This window comes from Hyla sarda, chromosome 3 (assembly GCF_029499605.1).
Source record: "Hyla sarda isolate aHylSar1 chromosome 3, aHylSar1.hap1, whole genome shotgun sequence".
Classification (NCBI taxonomy): Eukaryota; Metazoa; Chordata; class Amphibia; order Anura; family Hylidae; genus Hyla; species Hyla sarda.
The window spans coordinates 163020029-163043757 of record NC_079191.1 but is presented as its reverse complement, the minus strand read 5'-3'; the positions used below and the strand labels follow the sequence as shown (position 1 = coordinate 163043757).

General features: G+C 42.8%; 1 protein-coding gene across 1 annotated transcript in view; it reads right to left on the bottom strand.

Annotated features, from left to right (window-relative positions):
- The window catches only part of LOC130360665 (probable cation-transporting ATPase 13A4), a 73035-nt gene extending 54426 nt beyond the window's left edge, over window positions 1-18609 (bottom strand). Inside the window, exons 1-3 of the mRNA XM_056563211.1 lie at window positions 18506-18609; window positions 12173-12329; window positions 11961-12041 (exon numbers count right to left, since the gene is read on the bottom strand). Coding sequence (XP_056419186.1) covers window positions 11961-12036 — 76 coding nt within the window. The 5' untranslated portion in view covers window positions 12037-12041; window positions 12173-12329; window positions 18506-18609. The remainder of the gene's footprint in view (window positions 1-11960; window positions 12042-12172; window positions 12330-18505) is intronic.
- Window positions 18610-23729: the final 5120 nt, after the last annotated feature.

The following is a 23729-nucleotide window of genomic DNA, read 5'->3' as shown; positions in this document are numbered from 1 at the left end:
GAGGGAAGAATAATCTCCTGAGATTTATGAAACTCTGAAACCACTTTTGGCAGAAAAGATGGTAAAGTTTTCATTACTACTCTATTGTCTAGGATCTTGGGATAAGGAGGAAAGGCTCACTTGTAATTCTCTTACCCTCCTAGCCGTGGTTATTGGCAGGAGGAAATGCATTTTGAGGGTGAGCAACTTGACGGAAATGGAATCCAGAGGTTCAAATGGTGGTCCTGATAAGGCATCTAACACCACATTCAAATCCCAAGGGGGAACAGGAATAACCTTGGAGCTGATTGGGATGAATTGAGCAGGAGTGTTTTGCGTTGCATCCTGGTCCAAATAAAGTCTTTGTTTCAAGTACTGCGACTCCTGCTCCATTCATCCCGATCAGCGTCAAGGTTATTCCTGTGCCATTCCGAAGCTCCTTCTAGATTGTATCTACTTACCAGGAAGGCTGCAGATGGGACATCATGCTAATACAAACGTTATCCATTGTTCTGTATGCAGGTACACAACTTGTAGCGGTAAGTGGCTGCTCACCCCTCCCCCACCCCTGGTTCATCATTATACCAGTGATACTCCACTATGGAGCGCCTTTGCTTTTTTCTATAAATCCCATTTTTGAAGGAGATCTGTCTGTAACATCCTGGATCTGTACTGAGCCCATTTCACTGCTACAACACAAGAAGTCATCAGACCTAGTACTGACATCGCCTCCCTGAACGTGCACAAGTGAGACTGGAAAATAACTTCTGCTCTGTCTTTGATGAGGATCTGTTTGGCTAGAGGCAGGAGAGAAAGCTGAGACTCTGAATCCAGAAGGATGCCCAAGAAAATGCACTGCCTGGAAGGGGTTAATTTGACTTCTTTAGATTCAGATTCCAACCTAGATTTTTTAATATGAAACAAACTACTTGAATATGCAAATGAAAGGTTTCTGAGGAGTCTGATACAATCAGTAAATCATCCAAATGTGGATGTTTTTGGTCCTCATGAAAGCTGCCACCTCCGCCATCACTTTGGTAAATACCTTTGGGGCTTGAGAGACCCCCAAAGGGAAGCGCCTGATACTGTAAATGGACCCATGCCCCTTCTATAAAGAGCGCCATTCTTAGAAACTTTTGATGAGAGTTGTGGATGGGAATATGGTAGTAGGCCTCTTCTAAATCTACAGAGGCCATCATGCAGTTTGGAAATAGCAGAGGAATTATGGATTTTAGGGACTCTATCCTGATTTTTTGTATGACAGGAAATTGTTTCATTCATGTATCATTACCCTTAAAGAACTGTTGTTGTTTTTTTTTTTTTTTTTTTGTTTTACTAAGAAGAGGGGAGAATAGAATCCTCTCCCTTCCTCCTCCCCTACGGACTGGAACCAGGACTTTTTTGAGCAGAAGAGATTTTATTTATGCTATCATGGCCTCTTGTTTCCGGGAATCTTTCACTATCCCAGTGAAGAAGAATCTGTCTGGAGGAAAAGACCGGAACTCTAGAAGGAGACCCGATCTCAGAGTAGATAGAACCCAGGGGCTGGAAGAAATTTTCTCCCAGGGCCCTGCAAACCTGAACAGATGCTCCCCCCCCCCCCCCCACTGGGAGAAAGCCATCATTGCTTGGTATCTTTTGGATTAGATTATTTATTGGGATTGAAGAGGAAACCTCTGCCTTAGCTAGGGACTTTAAATTTCCTATTGTCTTGAAAGTATGACCCTTGAGTGGTAAATCCTTTTTTCCTATCAGGAGCCTTTTCTAGTACGTCATCTAAGACGGGACCAAAAAGGTTATCTCCAATGCAAGGGATGGAACATAGTTTGCCTTTTGAGTCCACATCACCCTTCCACTGTCTAAGCCATGTGGTCCTTCTAGAAGAGTTGAATAAAGCGCCTGCTCTGGCACCCAATGTTACAGAATCACTGAGAAGTCTGCCAAAAAATCTACTGCTTTGGAAATCACAGGTAAAGACTCCAAGATCTCTTCTGGGTCTTTAATTATGAAAGCCAGACTCTTAGAGAGCGAGCGACACATGAAGCACCTACGTTGGTTCTGATAGAAGCTGAGGCTGCCTCCCAGGTCTTTTTATTAAAGAACCCCGCTTTTTTGTCCATTGGATCAGATAGGGTTCCTAGATCCTCAAATGGCAAGGTGGATTTCATCTTAGCCGCCAGGGCATCAATTAACGGGGCTCTATCCCATGATTTAGCAACTGACTCCTCAAAAGGGTACTTCCTCTTAAGGAGTTTAGGGGGGAGAAAAAAAATTCTCAGGATCATCCCATTCTTTATCAATCATTTGCTTGATACTTTTATGCAAATTATATGTACAGGATTTCTTATGACCTAAGCCTTCATATAGGGCATCCTTGGCCATGACTGTCTCTCTACTTTCATCAAGATTTGCTTTTAGGCGGATTACTTTGAGGAGCTGATCAGTATCATTTGGAGAAAAGAGCAATTTGGATTTAAACTCCTCTTGCTCTTCATTAGAGGAGGAATATAGAGGAATATTTTTTTCTTGAACACTAGGGGGATTGGAAATAGCAGGGGTGACCACAGAAGAAGCTGAAGCACCCACATTCCCGATAACTCCCAATCCTTTAAAGGATGAATCTATCTCTTCCGGAATCATTACTGTTAGGTTGCTAGCAATTGCAGAGGACTCCTGGGCCAAAATAACTTCAATACAGACTGCACATTTTTTATAGGCAGGATCTAATGGCTTCCTACATTCTGCACATTCTTTATTAGAAAAAGACTTCTTGCTCCCCTACAAAAGGAAACAATAGCCTGACTTAGCTGGCAGAATATAGAATGAAATTGAAAGTATCACCTAGAAGTAGATCCACAACTCCGTAGCCGGGCTGGAACTACTCTTTTTGGAGTGGCCACTTCCCTCTGCCAAATGTTCCGACATGCTGGAGGAAGTTTTTCAGCAAAAAAACACTGCAAGGCAAGCAGGAATGGTCTGCTCAGCTCCTGCAGGCTGGTACTGCAGCAGGCTGCTGGATACTGCTGTGGGCTGCCTGCTGTCCACAGGGTTCAAGACGCTGGAAACGCCGACAGGGAATTCAAAATGGAGAAATCCTGTGCCTGTTTTGAATGAAGCCAGAACCAGAAGTGATGCTATTCTGCCGAGCTGACGTCACGTTCACCGGCATAACTGCACAAGTGACGTGCCGGCCCCAGAGACGGGAGAGCTGGCGCAAGCCATGCTACTCTACAGTCCCCACCTCCTTAACGTCGCTAAAAAAGGGGGAAAGGACAGAGATGCAGGGCTGTCGGGACCTCACTGGACCCTTGCAGGACCCACAGGCAGGCTTACGGCTGCTCACCAGAGGAGACATCTGCTGGATCTTCAGCCCCTTGGAGAGGTATGGAGACAGCTCCCAGGCATCCTACGGAAGGACAGGAAACCTGAACTGAGGTGTGGAGAGGTGTGTCCCTTTTTATGTTCCCAGGTTTCCTGTCCGGCGGAAGGAGGTTCCCTCCAGGGGTGCTGTCATGAGCGCTTAGATAAAAGTGTATATTGTTAGGTTAAAAAGGCTGTCTTGCCCCTGCAGCTATTGCATGCGTTTCTTGGCTAGCACAAAATGCAGGAAGTGTGGGCGGGACAAGCAGGGCTCTGTGCAGGCTCCTGGCTTGTCAATTAGCCTGCAGTGTAAGCTGGGAGCATGTCACATAACCTCAGTGCACAGACCACTGCTTGTCCTCATTGCACAGAGCCCTGCTTGTCCTCAGTGTACAGAGGCCTGCTTGTCCTCACTGCACAGAGTCCTGCTTGTCCTCAGTGTACAGAGTCCTTCTTGTCCTCAGTGTATAGAGCCCTGCTTGTCCTTAGTGCACAGAGCCTTGCTTGTCCTTAGTGCATAGAGCCCTGCTTGTCCTCAGTGTACAGAGCCCTGTTTGTCCTCAGTGTACAGAGCCCTACTTGTCCTCACTGCACAGTGCCCTGCTTGTCCTCAGTATACAGATCCCTGCTTGTTCTCAGTATACAGAGCCCTGCTTGTCCTCAGTGTACAGAGCCCTGCTTGTCCTCAGTGTACAGAGCCCTGCTTGTCCTTTTCTGCACAGAGCCTTGCTTGTCCTCAGTGCACAGAGCCCTGCTTGTCCCTTCCACACTTTCTGTATTTTATATCTACAGAGAGACACAAAGGCAACAGCTGCAGGAACAAGACAGCATTTTCACCCAAAAATATACACATTTTGTAGCCAATGTATATTAAAAATATACATACAATGTTATTATTCACATTCTATCATTTTGTTTTTACAAATGACAGTGTCTATTTAATTATAGAGGTATTGGGGTTTCTGATCTGATGTTTATATAATGCATTTATTTTTTATAGCACTGACATTTTCTAAAGCTCTGTATAGAGATCACCAAATTGGTCAATGTCTCTATTTGGGTGTATAATCTTATCTTAGTAGCTTTTGAAATGTGGAAGGAAACCTACAAAAATATGCAACAACATTAGTGCTGCAAGGTGACAGTCCTAACCTCTGAGCCACCATGCCGTAAGATTGTATTTTAGTCACAAAATGTTGCTGTAACATTAAAGAGGATACAAGAGCCTGCAGTGATGCTTATATGGATGGCAGAACATGTATAGTTAACACCACTTTAAACAATTTAGGTGTCTGCTTACATGGTACACCCTCTCCTTTACCTGCTGGTGAGAGGGTGCAGGTTGGATCCGAGCCATGGTAGAATTGTGTGACACTTGTGACACATATGCCATAAAGACTGTAACAAGCAGTCTTTGGAAGAGGATAGTGTTATGTATTGTCTGTTATGTATGTCTGGTGTCACTAGATGGCTCTGTAGCCAAGAGGTTCTGAAGTGAAACAATGTTAGTTATGTTTGTCTTGTTTGTCTCATGTAAAAAACTCTTTGGACTCCATTTTGTTTGACCAGTAAAAGATAGAAGCTAATACTGTCAGATCGTACTAATTATCAACAGTAATTAATTACAGGACTTAACAGCAGGGAAACAGGAGGAGATTGAGTTATGTTGCTGCTCACATGTACCCATTGATCAGACTGATCAGGGGTCTCCAGTTGTGACTAGAAAGTGGCAGCCATGGGGACCCAGTGATGGCCACAGTAAGTAACATATAAGTATATTTGAACAAGTTAGGTAGTTTTAATCACCACAATAAAATCTGTTTTCCACTATTATTTCTAATTAAGTAAAGAATGTGTCCTGTGTGTTGACCCAACAAATGTATGTCATGTAACCATGCTGCTAACTGAATGCCAGGTCACATTATTGACACCATGTTATTCCTGTTCAGTCAGCCAATAGAAGCATCATGCAAGACTGGGGTCTACTGGATTAACCCCTTAAGGACCCAGCCATTTAACACCTTAGAACCCGGCCATTTTTTGCACATATGACCACTGTCATTTTAAACATTAATAACTCTGGAATGCTTTTAGTTATCATTCTGATTCCGAGATAGTATTTTCGTGAGATATTCTACTTTAACATAGTGGTAACATTTTTTGGTAACGTGCATCCTTTCTTGGTGAAAAATCCCAAAATTTGATGAAAAATTTGAACATTTTGCTTTTTTCTAACTTTGAAGCTCTCTACTTGTAAGAAAAATGGATATTCCAAAGAATTTTTTTTTAATTCACATATACAATATGTCCACTTTATGTTTGCATCATAAAATTGACGTGTTTTTACTTTTGGAAGACACCAGAGGGCTTCAAAGTTTAGCAGCAATTTTCCAATTTTTCACAAAATTTCCAAAATCACAATTTTTCAGGGACCAGTTCAGGTTTGAAGTGGATTTGAAGGGTCTTCCTCTTAGAAATACCCCACAAATGACCCCATTATAAAAACTGCACCCCCAAAGTATTCAAAATGACATTCAGTCAGCATTTTAACCATTTAGGTGTTTCACAAGAATAGCAGCAAAGTGAAGGAGAAAATTCACAATCTTCATTTTTTACACTCGCATGTTCTTGTAGACCCAATTTTTGAATTTTTACAAGGGGTAAAAGGAGAAAATGTATACTTATATTTGTAGCCCAATTTCTCTCGAGTAAACACATACCTCATATGTCTATGTAAAGTGTTCGGCGGGCGCAGTAGAGGGCTCAGAAGGGAAGGAGCGACAAGGGGATTTTGAAGAGTACGTTTTTCTGAAATGGTTTTTGGGGGGGCATGCTGCATTTAGGAAGCCCTTATGGTGCCAGAACAGCAAAAAGAAAAACACATGGCATACCATTTTGGAAACTAGACCCCTCGGGGAATGTAACATGGGATAAAGTGAGCCTTTATACCCCACAGGTGTTTCACGACTTTTGCAAATGTAAAAAAAAAATTTAAATTTTTACCTAAAATGCTTGTTTTCCCAAAAAAATTACATTTTTAAAAAGGGTAATAGCAGAAAATACCCCTAAAAATTTGAAGTCCAATTTTTCCCGATTCAGAAAACACCCCATATGGGGGCGAAAAGTGCTCTGCTGGCGCACTACAGATCTCAGAAGAGAAGGAGTCACATTTGGCTTTTTGGAAGCAAATTTTGCTCTGGGGGCATGCCGCATTTAGGAAGCCCCTATGGTGCCAGGACAGCAAAAAAAAACCCACATGGCATACCATTTTGGAAACTAGACCCCTCGTGGAACGTAACAAGGAGTTAAGTGAACCTTTATACCCCACAGGTATTTCACGACTTTTGCATATGTAAAAAAATTTACATTTTTAAAAAGGGTAAAAGCAGAAATTACCCCCCAAAATTTGTAACACAATTTCTCCCGAGTACGGTGATACCCCATATGTGACCCTAAACTGTTGCCTTGAAATACGACAGGGCTCCAAAGTGAGAGCACCATGCGCATTTGAGGCCTAAATTAGGGACTTGCATAGGGGGTGGACATAGGGGAATTCTACGCCAGTGATTCCCAAACAGGGTGCCTCCAGCTGTTGCAAAACTCCCAGCATGCCTGGACAGTCAACGGCTGTCCGACAATACTGGGAGTTGTTGTTTTGCAACAGCTGGAGGCTCCGTTTTGGAAACAGTGGCGTACCAGACGCTTTCATTTTTATTGGGGAGGGGAGATTTGCTGTGTAGGGGTATGTGTATATGTAGTGTTTTTTACTTTTTATTTTATTTTGTGTTAGTGTAGTGTAGTGTTTTTAGGGTACAGTCACACGAGCGGGGGTTCACAGTAGTTTCTCGCTGGCAGCTAGAGCTGCGGCAGAAAATTTGCCGCAGCTCAAACTTGCAGCCAGATACTTGCTGTAAACCTCCGTCCATGTGAGTGTACCCTGTACGTTCACATTGGGGAGGGGGGAACATCCAGCTGTTGCAAAACTACAACTCCCAGCATGCGCTGACAGACTGTACATGCTGAGAGTTTTAGTTTTGCAACAGCTGTAGGCACACTGGTTATGTATCACTGAGTTTGTGACTTAACTCATTGTTTCACAACCAGTGTGCCTCCAGCTGTTGCAAAACTACAACTCCAAGCATGTACGGTGCATGGTGTACGGTGACTGCTGAGAGTTGTAGTTTGAAACAGCTGGAGGCACACCGGTCGTGAAACACTGAGTTAGGTAAAAAAAAAAAACTCTGAGTTTCACAACCAGTGTGCCTTCAGCTGTTGAAAAACTACAACTCTCAGCAGTCACTGACAGCCAACGGGCATGCTGGGAGTTGTAGCTATGCAACCAGCAGATGTACCACTACAACTCCCAGCATGCACTTTAGCTGTTTGTGCAAGCTGGGAGTTGTACACAGCTGAAGGTACACTTTTCCATAGAAAAAAATGTGCCTCCAGTTGTTGCAAAACCATAAGTCCCAGCATGCCCATAAGGGAATGCAGGGAGTTGTGGTGGTCTGCCTCCTGCTGTTGCATAACTACAGCTCCCAGCATGCCCTTTTTGCATGCTGGGAGCTGTTGCTAAGCAACAGCAGGAGGCTGTCACTCACCTCCTGCTGCTCCCGGCACACAGGTCAGTCCCTCGTCGTCGCCGCCTCCGCTGCTCCTGGGGCCCCGATCCCAACATTGACGCCGGGGATCGGGGTCCCCAGCACCCGGGGTGCACTTCCCGCACCCGCTCACGTCCTCCGGAAGAGGGGCGGAGCGGGATGCGGGAGTGACACCCGCAGCAGGCGCCCTGATTGGTTGGCCAGTAATCCGGCCGACAAATCAGGGTGATCGTGAGGTGGCACCAGTGCCACCTCACCCCTGCAGGCTATGGCTGTCTCTGACGGCCCCGATCAGCCAGTAATTCCGGGTCACTGGAGACCCGATTGACCCGGAATTGCCGCAGATCGCTGGACTGAATTGTCCAGCGATCTGCGGCCATCGCCGACATGGGGGGGCATAGTGACCCCCCTGGGCGATATGTCGGGATGCCTGCTGAACGATTTCAGCAGGCATCCGGCTCCGATCCCCAACCGGCTAGCGGTGGGGACCGGAATTCCCGCGGGCGTATGGATACGCCCTCGGTCCTTAAGGACTCGGAATGCAGGGCGTATCCATACGCCCTATGTCCTAAAGAGGTTAAGCGTATTTGTACTCAGGAAAAAAAAAATGTTTCTTTAATACACCGGCAGGTGTATAACGTGTAGTATAACACTGAATTTAGCACAGAGACAGAAAAAAAGGTGGTATATGGTATGCTATTTGCTTGAATTTAGGCCCTTTGCAATGATAAGGCCACTGTTAAGCGTATTTTTACGCAGGAAAACCTTTTTTTTTCTTTAATACACCAGCAGGTGTATAACGTGTGGTATAACACTTAATTTAGCACAGAGACAGAAAAAAAGAGGTATATGGTATGCTATTTGCTTGTATGTAAGCCCTTTGCAATGATAAGGCCACTGAAAAAGCGTATTTGTACTCAGGAAAAACTTTTTTTCTTTAATACACTGGCAGTTGTATAACGTGTGGTATAACACTTCATTTAGCACAGAGACAGAAAAAAAGGTGGTATATGGTACGCTATTTGCTTTTATGTAGGCCCTTTGCAATGATAAGGCCACTTAAAAAGAGTATTTGTACTCAGGAAAAACTTTTTTTTCTTTAATACACTGGCAGGTGTATAACGTGTGGTATAACAGCGAATTTAGCACAGAGACAGAAAAAAAGGTGGTATATGGTATGCTATTTGCTTGTATTTAGGCCCTTTGCAATGATAATGCCACTGAAAAAGCGTATTTGTACTCAGGAAAAACTTTTTTTCTTTAATTCACCGGCAGGTGTATAACGAGTGGTATAACACTGAATTTAGCACAGAGACAGAAAAAAAGGTGGTATATGGTACGCTATTTGCTTGTATGTAGGCCCTTTGCAATGATAAGGCCACTGAAAAAGCGTATTTGTACTCAGGAAAAACTTTTTTTCCTTTAATACACCGGCAGGTGTATAACGTGTGGTATAACACTTAATATAGCACAGAGACAGAAAAAAAGGTAGTATATAGTACGCTATTTGCTTGTATTTAGGCCCTTTGCAATGATAAGGCCACTGTTAAGCGTATTTTTACACAGGAAAAAAAAAATCTTTAATACACCGGCAGGTGTATAACATGTGGTATAACACTGAATTTAGCACAGAGACAGAAAAAAAGGTGGTATATGGTACGCTATTTGCTTGTATGTAGGCCCTTTGCAATGATAAGGCCACTGAAAAAGCGTATTTGTACTCAGGAAAAACTTTTTTTCTTTAATACACTGGCAGGTGTATAACGTGTGGTATAACATTTAATTTAGCGCAGAGACAGAAAAAAAGGTAGTATATGGTACGCTATTTGCTTGTATTTAGGCCCTTTGCAATGATAAGGCCACTGTTAAGTGTATTTGTACTCAGGGAAAAAAAATTTCTTTAATACATCGGCAGGTGTATAACGTGTGGTATAACACTGAATTTAGCACAGAGACAGAAAAAAAGGTGGTATATGGTACACTATTTGCTTGTATTTAGGCCCTTTGCAATGATAAGGGCACTGTTAAGCGTATTTTTACGCAGGAAAACCTTTTTTTTTCTTTAATACACTGGCAGGTGTATAACGTGTGGTATAACATTTAATTTGGCACAGAGACAGAAAAAAAGGTGGTATGTGGTACACTTTTTGCTTGTATGTAGGCCCTTTGCAATGATAAGGCCACTGTTAAGCGTATTTTTACACAGGAAACCCTTTTTTTTCTTTAATACACCGGCAGGTGTATAACGTGTGGTATAACACTGAATTTAGCACAGAGACAGAGTAACAGGTGAAAAATAGTAAAAAGGCACTAAAGTCCACACTAATATGTCTTATTTCTGAACAGCAGCAGGATCCAACAGTGCAGAACCAAAAAAAAAATAATAAATAAATCTAGGGATTAAACCCTAAATTGCACTCTGTCACACAATTCTGAGCAGCAGAAGATTTGTGGAGCAAAAATAAACTCAATAGAGCTGAAAAAATGAGGAGATAAGATGCTTCAGAAAGTTCAGGCAGCTTGGAGATCTGTATGAGGCAGCTGACAGCTATCTGCCCCTCTCTGCTGCAATGCTCAATAACGTGAATAGGAGGTTTAGCTATCAATGATCCTTCTCAGAGTAACAGCACAGCACTCTGCACTCCTGCCTTTCCCTAATGCTGATGTGACTAGCAGTTTCAGTGTAACGCTGTGGTATGAGCTATTAACACACACACACAGTCCCGTCCTCTCCATCTGAGTGCATAGATGAAATGAAGAGAGGCAAGATGGCTGCCGATTATATAGAGGCTGTGACATCACAGGGGTCAGTGAACACTGATAGGCTGCATCTCACATGTGGTTCAGGGTCAGCCCGCCTACCTTCATTCCCGCCGCTGTTTCCCGCCCTTCCATAATCCCCTGCCCCATGTACTCACATGTGGATCCGCCATCTTAGGTCTCCAATAGCCTGGAACGCTGTAAAATGGAGTTTAATGAAGCGATTCGTGCGATAGAATCGCGGCGATATTCGTTGCAAATTGAATTTTTCATGAAATTCGTAACGAATTTGGGTTCGCCAAGTTCGATTCGCTCATTTCTAGTTTCAACTGCCCAATTGCAGTCTTTCTCAAGCTCTAACAACCAGTGTGGCTAACAGGATATTTATACAAAGGTGTGCATAAACATAATTGTTTAACAATGTGATTTCAGTGGTTACAGTATCAAAAATATATCAATAACACATATTGATAAAGTGCATCCGTGCATATTGCGTTTAAGAAACATCAATGCTTCACACCACTTCACAGTGTTCCGCATATGTTAGAATAAAATGACAGTGCTAGTGACAGTAAAACAACATGAGAGCAGCAAATCATGAGTATGATATAAGTATGATTTGCCTCTCTCATGTTGTTTTACTGTCACTAGCACTGTCATTTTATTCTAAAATTTAATATGCGGAACACTGTGAAGTGGTGTGAAGCATTGATGTTTCTTAAACGCAATATGCACGGATGCACTTTATCAATATGTGTTAGGTATATATAATGCACTTTATGTGGAGGGTGATGGCTGCATCAGACTTAGTCATTTCTCGCAATTTAACCTCCTGCATGCTGCAATCAATGGTGATCACAGCATGCAAAGGGTGAACTGACAGGTGATGCACCTGTCCTAATGTGTGAAGATATTTTTTGTAGTCCTATGTCTCTCAGTCTAGTAGGGTTTTCTGTATGATACTGTAGAAAATGTCATGCCACCGAAGTAAATGATCACTTATACCGAATGTCTCTTTTAGCCAGGGTGCTCTTTTCCATAGGGCAAATCAGCACTTATATTACATGAGAGGTCTTATAGTCAATGTACTTCTAAATCTGATATGGTTTGTTGTCTTTTGGATTGATAAAGACTTAAGTAGACATCATGGTTGAACCAATGTTACAGCCCCCACACAGGGGTAATACCTAAAATGTAATGCCTCTGCACATCTTGGGTAGACTTTTGGAAATTACTCTTCGGAAGAGGTTTGGTGCTTACCTAGACACCAATACTGGCTTGGCAAGGGACACTTCAAAAAGAGGTTGGTGTAGAATGAAGCCAAATATGCATCCATTGCGGCTGCAGAGACATGCAAATTGTGATAAAAAAATAAATAAATTATGATGTAGGACAAAATCCAATAATCGAACAGAAAGGTGTCCAACTCTTTGTTACTCTATATAAAAAGTCACAGTGCATGGTGTCTTTACCTGTTGAATGAACTGTTCCTTCCTGGTAATCATGCCATGCTCCAGGCCTAAATCCAACTAAATTTCTACTGAAAGTATCCAAGGGGTCAAAGGACCATATTGACTCTTTATTTGCTTCTTTAATTAAAACGTCTTGAAGGTGTTGTACATTGTAATCCTGAAAATGAATCAGACGGTAGTAATTGATGTAATTCAAATGCAAAATAGGCTGACCTAATTTTCTTGAAGAAGACCCGAAAGGTCTTGACACATTTGCTGGTCACTAATAATGGGAGATTTTAACTATCCAGATATAGATTGGGGTCGGGGGCTGGCTAAAACTACAAAGGGGAGAAAATTCCTAAATTTATTGCAGGATAATTTTATGGGCCAGTTTGTGGAGGACCCAACAAGAAGTGATGCCTTGTTGGATCTGATCATTTCCAACAACGCAGAGCTGATTGGTAATGTAACTGTGCAGGGAAAACCTTGGTAATAGCGACCACAATATAGTTACTTTTGACTTAAAATGTAGAAAACAAAGACAGACGGGGAAAGCAAAAACATATAACTTTAAAAAGGCAAATTTCCCTGGGCTGAGAGCTGCACTACAGGACATAGACTGGGGGGAGGTGTTCTCAAATACTGATACAGAAGGTAAATGGGACATCTTTAAATCAACTCTAAATAACTATACAGCTAAATATATACCAAAGGGGAACAAATATAAACGAATAAAACTAAATCCTACATGACTGACAAATGAGGTTAAAAGAGCAATAAACAACAAAAAAATAGCCTTCAAAAAATTCAAATCTGATGGGTCAGCTATAACATTTAAACAGTACAATGAGCTTAATAAAATCTGTAAAAATGTAATTAAAACAGCAAAAATTCAAAATGAGAGACAGGTGGCCAAAGAAAGCAAAACTAATCCTAAATATTTTTTTAGATATAGAAATACAAAAAAAACAAGGACAGAGCATGTAGGACCCCTTAATAATGATAATGGGGAGGTTGTCACGGGCGATCAAGAGAAGGCAGAGTTACTGAATGGGTTCTTTAGTTCTGTATACACTGTGGAAAAAGGAGCTGACATTGGCCAGGTCAGTGCTGGTAACACATCATATAATGTACTGAACTGGCTTAATGTAGAGATGGTACAAGGTAAGTTAAGTAAAGTAAATGTAAGCAAATCTCCAGGGCCGGATGGACTACACCCAAGGGTTCTTAGAGAGGTAAGTTCAGTAATATCTGTACCCTTGTTCATGATATTTAGAAATTCTCTGGTGTCTGGTATTGTGCCAAGGGACTGGCGCAAGGCGAATGTGGTACCAATCTTTAAGAAGGGCTCTAGGTCTTCGCCAGGCAATTATAGACCGGTAAGTCTAACGTGCATTGTGGGTAAATTGTTTGAAGGACTTATAAGGGATTACATACAGGAATACATAGGGGATAATAGTATTATAAGTGATAGCCAGCATGGGTTTACTAAGGATAGAAGTTGTCAAACCAATCTAATTTGCTTTTATGAAGAGGTGAGTAGAAGCCTTGACAGAGGAATGGCTGTGGATATAGTGTTTCTGGATTTTGCCAAAGCGTTTGATACTGTCCCTCACAGACGTCTGACAGGTAAGTTAAGGTCCTTGGGCTTGGAAACTTTAGTTTGTAACTGGATTGAACACTGGCTCATGGATCGTACCCAGAGAGTGGTGGTCAATGATTCGTACTCTGATTGGTCCCCGGTTATTAGTGGTGTACCCCAAGGTTCAGTACTGGGCCCGCTGCTGTTTAATTTATTTATCAATGATATAGAGGATGGTATTAACAGCTCTGTTTCTATCTTTGCAGATGACACCAAGCTTTGTAGCACGGTACAGTCTATAGAGGATGTGCATAAGTTACAAGACGACTTGGATAGACTAAGTGTCTGGACATCCACTTGGCAAATGAGGTTCAATGTGGATAAATGTAAAGTTATGCATCTGGGTACTAAGAACATGCATGCATCGTATGTCTTAGGGGGGATTAAACTGGCAGAGTCACTGGTAGAGAAGGATCTGGGTGTACTTGTAGATCACAGACTACAGAATAGCATGCAATGTCAGGCTGCTGCTTCCAAAGCCGGCAGGATATTGTCATGTATAAAAAGAGGCATGGACTCGAGGGACAGGGACATAATACTCCCCCTTTATAAAGCATTGGTACGGCCTCACCTGGAATATGCTGTTCAGTTTTGGTCGCCTGTTCATAAAAGGGACACTGCGGAGTTGGAAAGGGTGCAGAGACGCGCGACTAAACTAATATGGGGCATGGAACATCTTAGCTATGAGGAGCGATTAAAGGAGTTACAATTATTTAGTCTTGAGAAGAGACGTTTAAGGGGGGATATGATAAACGTATATAAGTATATAAATGGCCCATACAAAAAATTGGGAGAAAAACTGTTCCAGGTTAAACCCCCCCAAAGGACGAGGGGGCACTCCCTCCGTCTGGAGAAGAAAAGGTTTAGTCTAAAGGGGCGACACACCTTCTTTACCGTGAGGACTGTGAATTTATGGAAAGTTCTACCTCAGGAACTGGTCACAGCAGGAACAATTAACAGCTTTAAAACAGGGTTAGATACATTCCTGGAACAAAATAACATTAATGCTTATGCAGAATTATAAAACGACATCCCTTTCCCTTATCCCCTTACACCCTTCCCTTCAATTCCCTGGTTGGACTTGATGGACGTATGTCTTTTTTCAACCATACTAACTATGTAACTATGTAACTATACTATGTTCCACTAAAAAGGGGTTGTCTGGTGGATTTTTTATTTTATTTTTGTTTCCAGCCTGCCTAATAAAATACCAAAATATTTTATTTACCTTCCTCCTCTCCTTCATATCTTTGATATCAGGGCACCCTTTTTGCAGACTGTTGTCCAGCTTTGGCCAGTGATTGGCGCATGGCATTGTCATGCCTATGGCTTCTGCTTAAGCAGACTGTCAGCAGTCTGCTTAAGCCAATGACTGGCCTGAGATGGGGTGTGCTGATTCTGGAGCTATGAGGGAATGGAGAGGGGGTGAGTTCAAGTTTTTGTTATTTTACTAGGCATTCTAGGGGAAAATAAGAAAATAATAACAAGATGTGCATTAAGTAATTTGAACAGGGCTGCAAAATGGGGTAGGGGCAGCAAAATGCAAGATTTTTAACAGGCAGGTGGGAGCGAACTAACCGGCCAGTTCAATTTATGATCCGAGGGCCCGACCGGGTAAAGGGCCTGCCGCCCGCCGCCGCCGCTACTTGGGATCCAGGACACTTGTCTTGGATCCCCAGACAGGCTAACGCTGCTTTCATTTGTATGCCTGGCTCACATGCATACATATGAAAAACAACATTTCCCTTTTGGACCCGGGCAGCACAATGTCTTGGGATGAGGAGAACCTCCCCACATAACAAGAACACAGAGAAGATGGGTCTCATTTACTAAGAGTGTAGTGTAGTTTTTTCTGTGGGTTTTTTTCTAGACAGTTTTTTTTCCATGGGATTTATCAATTTGTTGCCTTTCCCGGTGTTTTTTTTTTTTTTTTTTCTTTACAATTGCTCTGAGCTGTCAGGTTTTTCAGAGCTCAAATTCACCTCAATTTAAGTCTGAACATTAGTAAATTTGCTGTGTTTTTTGAAAATTGACGGGTATGTCGGCTTTTTCAGTTTTTTTTGGTCACACACTGCAGCAGATTGTGTCGCATTGGTCGTGTGATCATATTAGTAAATGATCCCCATTAAGTGTTAGTGAAATGTAACTAAAATCCTTACCTTATATGAGAACCCCTAAGCTGCTGATCCTGTGATTATTGCCACACTATAACTCTGTGGACAGTCTTGCTAGGCCTTCACACCTTACCTTAGAAATCACCTCCGATAATCATTTTATTTCCCTTACCTGGTTGTAGGACTGTTATAATTTATTGTCATCAAGTGCCAAAACAATTACTTTGTACTTTATTTTTCTTGTCTTTCTTATTTCTTAGTCTTTCTTATTTTTCTTGTCTCTTTTTTATAGTCTTTCTAATAATAATTCTCATACATACCAATATGTACTGAGTATTCATTATTTTATTGAAACAAATGTATAAATATATGAGTATATAAAATATACTCTCTAGGGTGCCCGTTTGAGTGTCAAAATTTTAAGATTTACAAGTTTTAGTTGTTCATTTTGTTCAAATTTTAAAGGCTGAATGTGTTATGTCATATATGCAGTTTTAAACATTCCTTTTTCAGTGAACTGCCCCCTAAAGCAATTTCTTCTGTTGAAATAAATGTACTTTGAATAGTAAATTCCATTTTAGGACCCAAACAATTGGCAACTGTTTAAGTATCAGAGGAAAAATCTGTGTTGTGAACTATGTATCAATAAAGAGGCTTATTGTGTAGAAAAGACATTTTCAGAAATGTTTTTGGAGTATGTCACACTTTTCCAGCTGAGCCTTCCAGACAAATTGTCTTCAGTGCCGCAAGAGGTTACACAGTGTCCCAGCAGATGCTCATGTGAACTACATGTGATCAGTGATCCAATCTTTTAACCTCTTCAGGACTATCCACTGGAGATTTATGGTGGGATTTGCTTGGCTTTTTACAATACATAAAATACATTTAAGACTTCTCCAGTGCTACAGCTCACCCCTTCCTGTATATCATGCTCTTGCACGGATCCTGACGGCCTCGTCCCCAGGCAATCAGTATTCACAGCAAAAAAGTTGTCAGCACAACAGCAATCATTCAATTGCTTTGCATTATTAAGGAACAATATTCTTGCCAAGTAACATACAAATAGGTAAACACTTTTAACGTGTTTCATGCAGAATGCCCTTAGTCATGGGAAATGACTAAGCGCATTCTGTGTTTAACACGTTAGGAGTATATTGTTCTTTAATACAGCAGAGGCATTGAATGATCGTTGTCGTGTTGGACAACTTCTTTGCATAAAATACATTTACATATGTTTTTTCTGCTGGTGCTGGTCTCATTCTTCACAGTACCAACACCTGGATCAACCTATAACATCCAGGGGTCATCATAGAGATCTGAATGTGTAAGACCCCAATCACATGATTGCCATGAATGGAGAAGCAGATTACTCACGTGCACCCCTCTCTATTAATTATTTATGTTAGCCATGTAGACAGCTGAAACTCCAGCAGGTCCCATAGAAAATGAATGGAATGGTGGCGCACATGTGCAATAAACTGCATCAAATGGAGAAAAGTCAAATCAGTTTCTTGTCTTTAACCTGAACACAGCGCTCATCTGAAACTAGAATGAGATTTCTGTCTTCTGTACTTTATAGTAAAATTAAACATTAGACCCTATAGACCCTAGAGAATATAGACTCATGATTATTTCATTCACATTCATATCCTCTAAGATCACCATTATCAGTCACATTCATATTCTCTAAGATCACCAATATCAATGCCTTCTATAAATTTCATCAAATATTTTCTAAGGATCAGGTGATTGTAAAGGCCACTTCAGAATCTTTTAGGACCTACTTTGAAACCATGCAAAAAACAAAAATAGTCAGCACCCCTATTAATACAATGAAGATAAGTGTGCACGCTGCTATGTCAAATGCAAAACATTCAAAAGTAAAGATTGCAGCAGAACTGGGCAAACGCTAAGGCACATGTGTACTGGAGATATAGGGGGAGATTTATCAAAACCTGTGCAGAGGAAAACTTGCCCAGTTGCCCATAGCAACCAATCAGCTTGCTTCTTTCATTTTTATGAAGGCCTGTGAAAAATGAAAGAAGTGATCTGATTGGTTGCTATGGGCAACTGGGCAAGTTTTCCTCTGCACAGGTTTTGATAAATCTCTCCCATGGAGTGTTCTGAGTTGCATTACTGATATACACTATTAACTAAAAATGTAAATTTGAGGCTGTTAGCACACTTTTTGATCAAACTTGTATCCCCTTTACTTGGCCTCATTTCAGATTGGGCCCTAACATTCTATTTCTCTATCCTGGGCTTGAAGGGGTACTTTGGTGGAAAACTTTTTTTTTTTAAATCAACCAGTTCCAGAAAATTAACAGATTTGTAAATTACTTATATTTTAAAATCTAGCTTAATGTAGAAGATAAAATGGGGACAAGCCCCCGGTCAATCAGGTTCCCCGGTGACCCGGAAAAAAAGAATGCTAGGTGTTGTCCGAGATGGCACCTATCAACCTTTAGCAGCAGGAGTGAGGTGGCACTGGACATTATCAGCCGACGAATCAGGACGCTTGCTGTGGGGGTGTCACTAACGGCACCCGCTCCGCCCCTGTTCCGAAGTGTGAGAGCGGGTGCTGGGAGTGTGTACCTGAAACTGGGGCCCCCGATCCCTGGCATCGACAGCAGGATCGGGGCCCCAGCAGCGGAGGCGGCGGCAGGCAGGATCTTCGCTGTTCAGCAACAGGAAGTAAGGCTGGCCTCCTGCTGTTGCTAAGTAACAACTCCCAGCATGCAAACAATGGCATGTTGGGAGTTGTAGTTATGCAACAGCAGAAGGCCCAACTATAACTCCCAGCATGCCCTTTGGAAGTTTGTGCATGCTGGGGGTTGTAGTTATACAACAGCTGGAGGCACATTTTTGTGCATCCAGCTGTTGCATAACTTCAACCCTCAGCATGCACGGACAGCCAAAGTGCATGCTGGGAGTTAGTGTGCCTCCAGCTGTTACAAAACTACAAACCCCAGCATGCCCTTTGGTTGTAAGTGCATAGTAGTGCATAGTAGTTTTGCAACAGCTGAAGGTACACTGGTTGCAAAACACTGAGTTTGTTATCTAACTCAGTGTTTCACCACCAGTGTGCCTCCAGCTGTTGAAAACAACAACTTCCAGCATGGACTGATAGACTGTACATGCTGGGAGTTGCAGTTTTGCAACAGCTGGAGGCACACTGGTTGCGAAACACTGAGTTAAGTAAAAAGCTCCCAGTGTTTTGCAGCAATGTGCTTCCAGTTATTGCATAACTACAACCCCCAGCATACACGGGCAACCAAAGGGGCATGCTGGGAGTTGTAGTTTTGCAACAGCTGCAGCTCGAACTCCCAGCAGGAAACTCGCTGTAAACCTCCGCCCATGTGAATGTATCCTAGAAACACTACACTGCACCACAAAATAAAAAAGTAAAACACTACATATACATATACCCCTACACAGTTACCCCCCCCCCCCCCCCCACACAATAAAATTAAAAATGTCTGGTACGGCACTGTTTCCAAACTGTTGCAAAACCAAGCCAATGACTGTCCAGGCATCCTGGGAGTTTTGCAACAGCTGGAGGCATCCTGTTTGGGAAACATTGCCGTAGGGGAATTATGGTATCGGAGGCAAGTGTAATTTTTGCATCTGGGTCCGTCCCTTTGCAAATCCCTAATTTAGGCCTCAAATGCGCATGGCGCTCTCTCACTTCAGAGCCCTGTCATATTTCAAGGCATTGATTTCCGTACTCAGGAGAAATTGCCTAAAACATTTTGGGGGGATTTTTCTCCTTTTACCCCTTATGAATGGGTAAAGCTGGGGTCTACACTTGCATGTTAATGTAAAAAAAAAAAAAATGTTTACACTAACATGCTGGTGTTGCCCCATACATTTCATTTTCACAAGAGGTAAAAGGAAAAAAAGACCCCCGAAAATTTGTACGTAAATACCCCATATGTGGGCGTACAATGCTCTGCGAGCGCACAACAGGGATCAGGAGTGAGAGCGCACTATGTAAATTTGAGACCTAAATTGGTGATTTGCACAGGAATTTACAGCGGTTCTGATATAAACTCAAAAAAATAAATACCCACATGTGACCCCATTTTGAAAAATACACCCCTCACGGAAAGTGACAAGGGGTATAGTGAGCCTTAACACCCCACAGGTGTTTGACAATTTTCATTAAAGTTGGATGGAAAAATGAAAAGAAAATACACTAAAATGCTGGTGTTACCCTAATTTATTTATTTTCACAAGGAAAATAGGAAAAAAAAAAGCCCCCCAAAATGTGTAACCCCATTTCTTCTGAGTAAGGACATACCCCATATGTGGATGTAAAGTGCTCTGCTGGTACACTAAAATGCTCAGAAGAGAAGGAGCGCCATTGGGCTTTTGGAGAGAAAATTTGTTGAGAATTGAAGGCCACATGTGTTTACAAAGCCCCCCCCCCCACATGTGACCCAATTTTGGAAACTACACCCCTCATGGAACGTAATAAGTGACTGCATGCAGTAACTTTTCCGCCACAATGTCCCGTCACTGTATAACGCCCGTAATGAATTACTGGCATATACGGGTGCAAACGGGCAGTTACAAAACCCCATAGACTGCAATGCGATTTTGTCACGGCCGTCAGGGGTTTTGTAACGGCCGGGTTTCGCAGATATAGGGACGGAACTTGTGACGGAAGTTCCTAAACGGAACTATTTCATAGTGTGAAAGAGGCTTTATATGTCAACAACAAACATAGGATAGCTGATTTAACCCTTACTCACCCCCATTTGCCAGGGGAGGGGTTTATGTTTAAAGTCCCATACAAGTCAATGGGAAATATATGTTACTGCATAACTTCCAAACGGCTTGAGATATTTCGATAATACTTGGTCACATGTTACTGATATGTCCACTTAAAATATTGGATAGTTAATTTAACCCTTAACTACCCCCATTTGTGAGGGTCAGTGTTTTTGTTCCCATGCAAATCAATGGGAAATGTATGTTCCCACATAACTTCCGTAAGACTGGAGATATTTCAATAACTGGTACACATATTACGGGTCGGGATAGGAGGTCTACATAGGAGGTCGGGATAGGAGGTCAGGATAGGAGGACGGGATAGGAGGACTGGGATAGGAGGACTGGGATAGGATGACCGGGATAGGAGGTCGGGATAGGAGGACGCGATAGGAGGACGCGATAGGAGGACAGGATAGGAGGTCAGGATAGGAGGTCAGGATAGGAGGTCAGGATAGGAGGTCGGGATAGGAGGTCGGGATAGGAGGTCGAGATAGGAGGACGGGATAGGAGGACGGGATAGGAGGACGGGATAGGAGGACGGGATAGGAGGTCGGGATAGGAGGTCGGGATAGGAGGTCGGGATAGGAGGACGGGATAGGAGGTCAAGATAGGAGGAAGGGATAGGAGGTCGAGATATGAGGACGGGATAGGAGGTCATCATAGGAGGACCGGATAGGAGGTCGAGATAGGAGGACAGGACAGGAGGTCGTGATAGGAGGACACGATAGGAGGACGGCATAGGAGGACAGGATAGGAGGACGGGATAGAAGGTCGGGATAGGAGGTCGGGATAGGAGGATGGGATAGGAGGATGGGATAGGAGGACGGGATAGATAGACTGGATAGGAGGACGGAAAAGGAAGACGGGAAAGGAAGACGGGAAAGGAGGACGGGAAAGGAGGTCGAAATATGAGGACAGGAAAGGAGGACGGGAAAGGAGCATGGGATAGGAGGACAGGATAGGAGGACGGGATAGGAGGATGGGATAGGAGGAAGGGATAGGAGGACGGGATAGGAGGACGGGATAGGAGGTCGGGATAGGAGGTCGGGATAGGAGGTCGAGATAGGAGGACGGGATAGGAGGACGGGATAGGAGGATGGGATAGGAGGTCGGGATAGGAGGTCGGGATAGGAGGACGGGATAGGAGGACGGGATAGGAGGTCGAGATAGGAGGAAGGGATAGGAGGTTGAGATGTGAGGACGGGATAGGAGGTCGTCATAGGAGGACCGGATAGGAGGTCGAGATAGGAGGGCAGGACAGGAGGTCATGATAGGAGGACAGGATAGGAGGACAGGATAGGAGGACAGGATAGGAGGACGGGATAGAAGGTCGGGATAGAAGGTCGGGATAGGAGGATGGGATAGGAGGATGGGATAGGAGGACAGGATAGATAGACTGGATAGGAGGACGGAAAAGGAAGACGGGAAAGGAGGACGGGAAAGGAGGATGGGACAGGAGGTCGAGATATGAGGATGGGAAAGGAGGACGGGAAAGGAGGATGGGATAGGAGGACAGGAAAGGAGGACAGAATAGGAGGACGGGATAGGAGGACGGGATAGGAGGACGGGATAGGAGGATGGGATAGGAGGACGGGATAGAAGGATGGGATAGGAGGAAGGGATAGGAGGACGAGATAGGAGGACGGGATAGGAGGTCGAGATAGGAGGACGGGAAAGGAGGACGGGAAAGGAGGTAGAGATATGAGGACGGCAAAGGAGGACAGGATAGGAGGACGGGATAGGAGGAGGGGAAAGGAGGACGGGATAGGAGGATGGGATAGGAGGACGGGATAGGAGGATGGGATAGGAGGTCGGGATAGGAGGTCGGGATATGATGACGGGATAGGAGGTCGGGATATGACAACAATATATGAGGACGGGATATGAAGTCAAAAGCTTCCTCCTTTGTTTATTTTCCTCCCCAACAAGGATTAGGAAGGAAAAACTCAGCTAGTGGGTCATTAATTCAGCTGTTAGGAGTCTGCAGAATTGTTAGTTAAAAACCAACCCCTAAAACTGACAATAAAGTTTTATCCATGTTGCAGAAGATCCCTAACTACATGTTGAATGCATAAAAAGTGGGGAAAAAAACATATTCAGAGATAACCACATTTCACTGAAAGAACACTACTGTTTTGTGCAGTACACTATAATACCAACTCATATCTAAGTCCAGTAATCCTGAACCTAGAAACCATCTACAAGCCTATTCCCTTCTTAGAGTTAGAAACAAACACTAGAAGAATTGGAGTAATTTCAAATGAAATAAAAATATTATATATTATTGGAATATTTAAAAGCAGAAAAAGGGGGAGCAAACTGACAAAGGGGGGAATATGACATAAACAATGGCGTCACTACTGCCAGCACATGTAAACATTGGTAAATAATGTGGCAAAGAAGAAATAGGAACACTGTACAGGTTAATAAAAGGACAGAAATCTCAATAGTGCACATACAGTACCAACCTCAAACAAAAATCAATAAAGTGCAAAGGTGCCGCAGGAGTGACGCCACCCCAACGTACGTGTAACCCGGTATGTGTAACCCCATTTCTTCTGAGTAAGAACATACCTCATATGTGGATGTAAAGTGCTCTGCTGGTGCACTACATTACTCAGAAGAGAAGGAGCACCATTGGGCTTTTGGAGAGAAAATGTGTTCAGAATTGAAGGCCATATGTGTTTACAAAGCCCCCATAGTGCCAGAACAATGGACCCCCCCCCACATTAAATTTTTTTGGCCCTTCAGGAGTAACACTTACACCCTACAGCATCTTTTTCAAGGAAGAATAAGATGTAAAGGAAAGAAAAGTAAATCAAGAAATGAAATCCAACCACGTTCCCTTTTTCCCCTTTTTTCCCTTCCCTTCCTTCCCTTTCCTTCCCCTCCTATCCCCTCCTCCTTCCACTTTCCCCGTTTCCTTTCCCCCCTCCTTTTTTCACTTGGTTATTCATTTTGTTGTACATAAACTCTTAACATAGATTTTTTTCACATTTTTTTATTAAATATCTATAATATATATATTTTTTTATTTAGC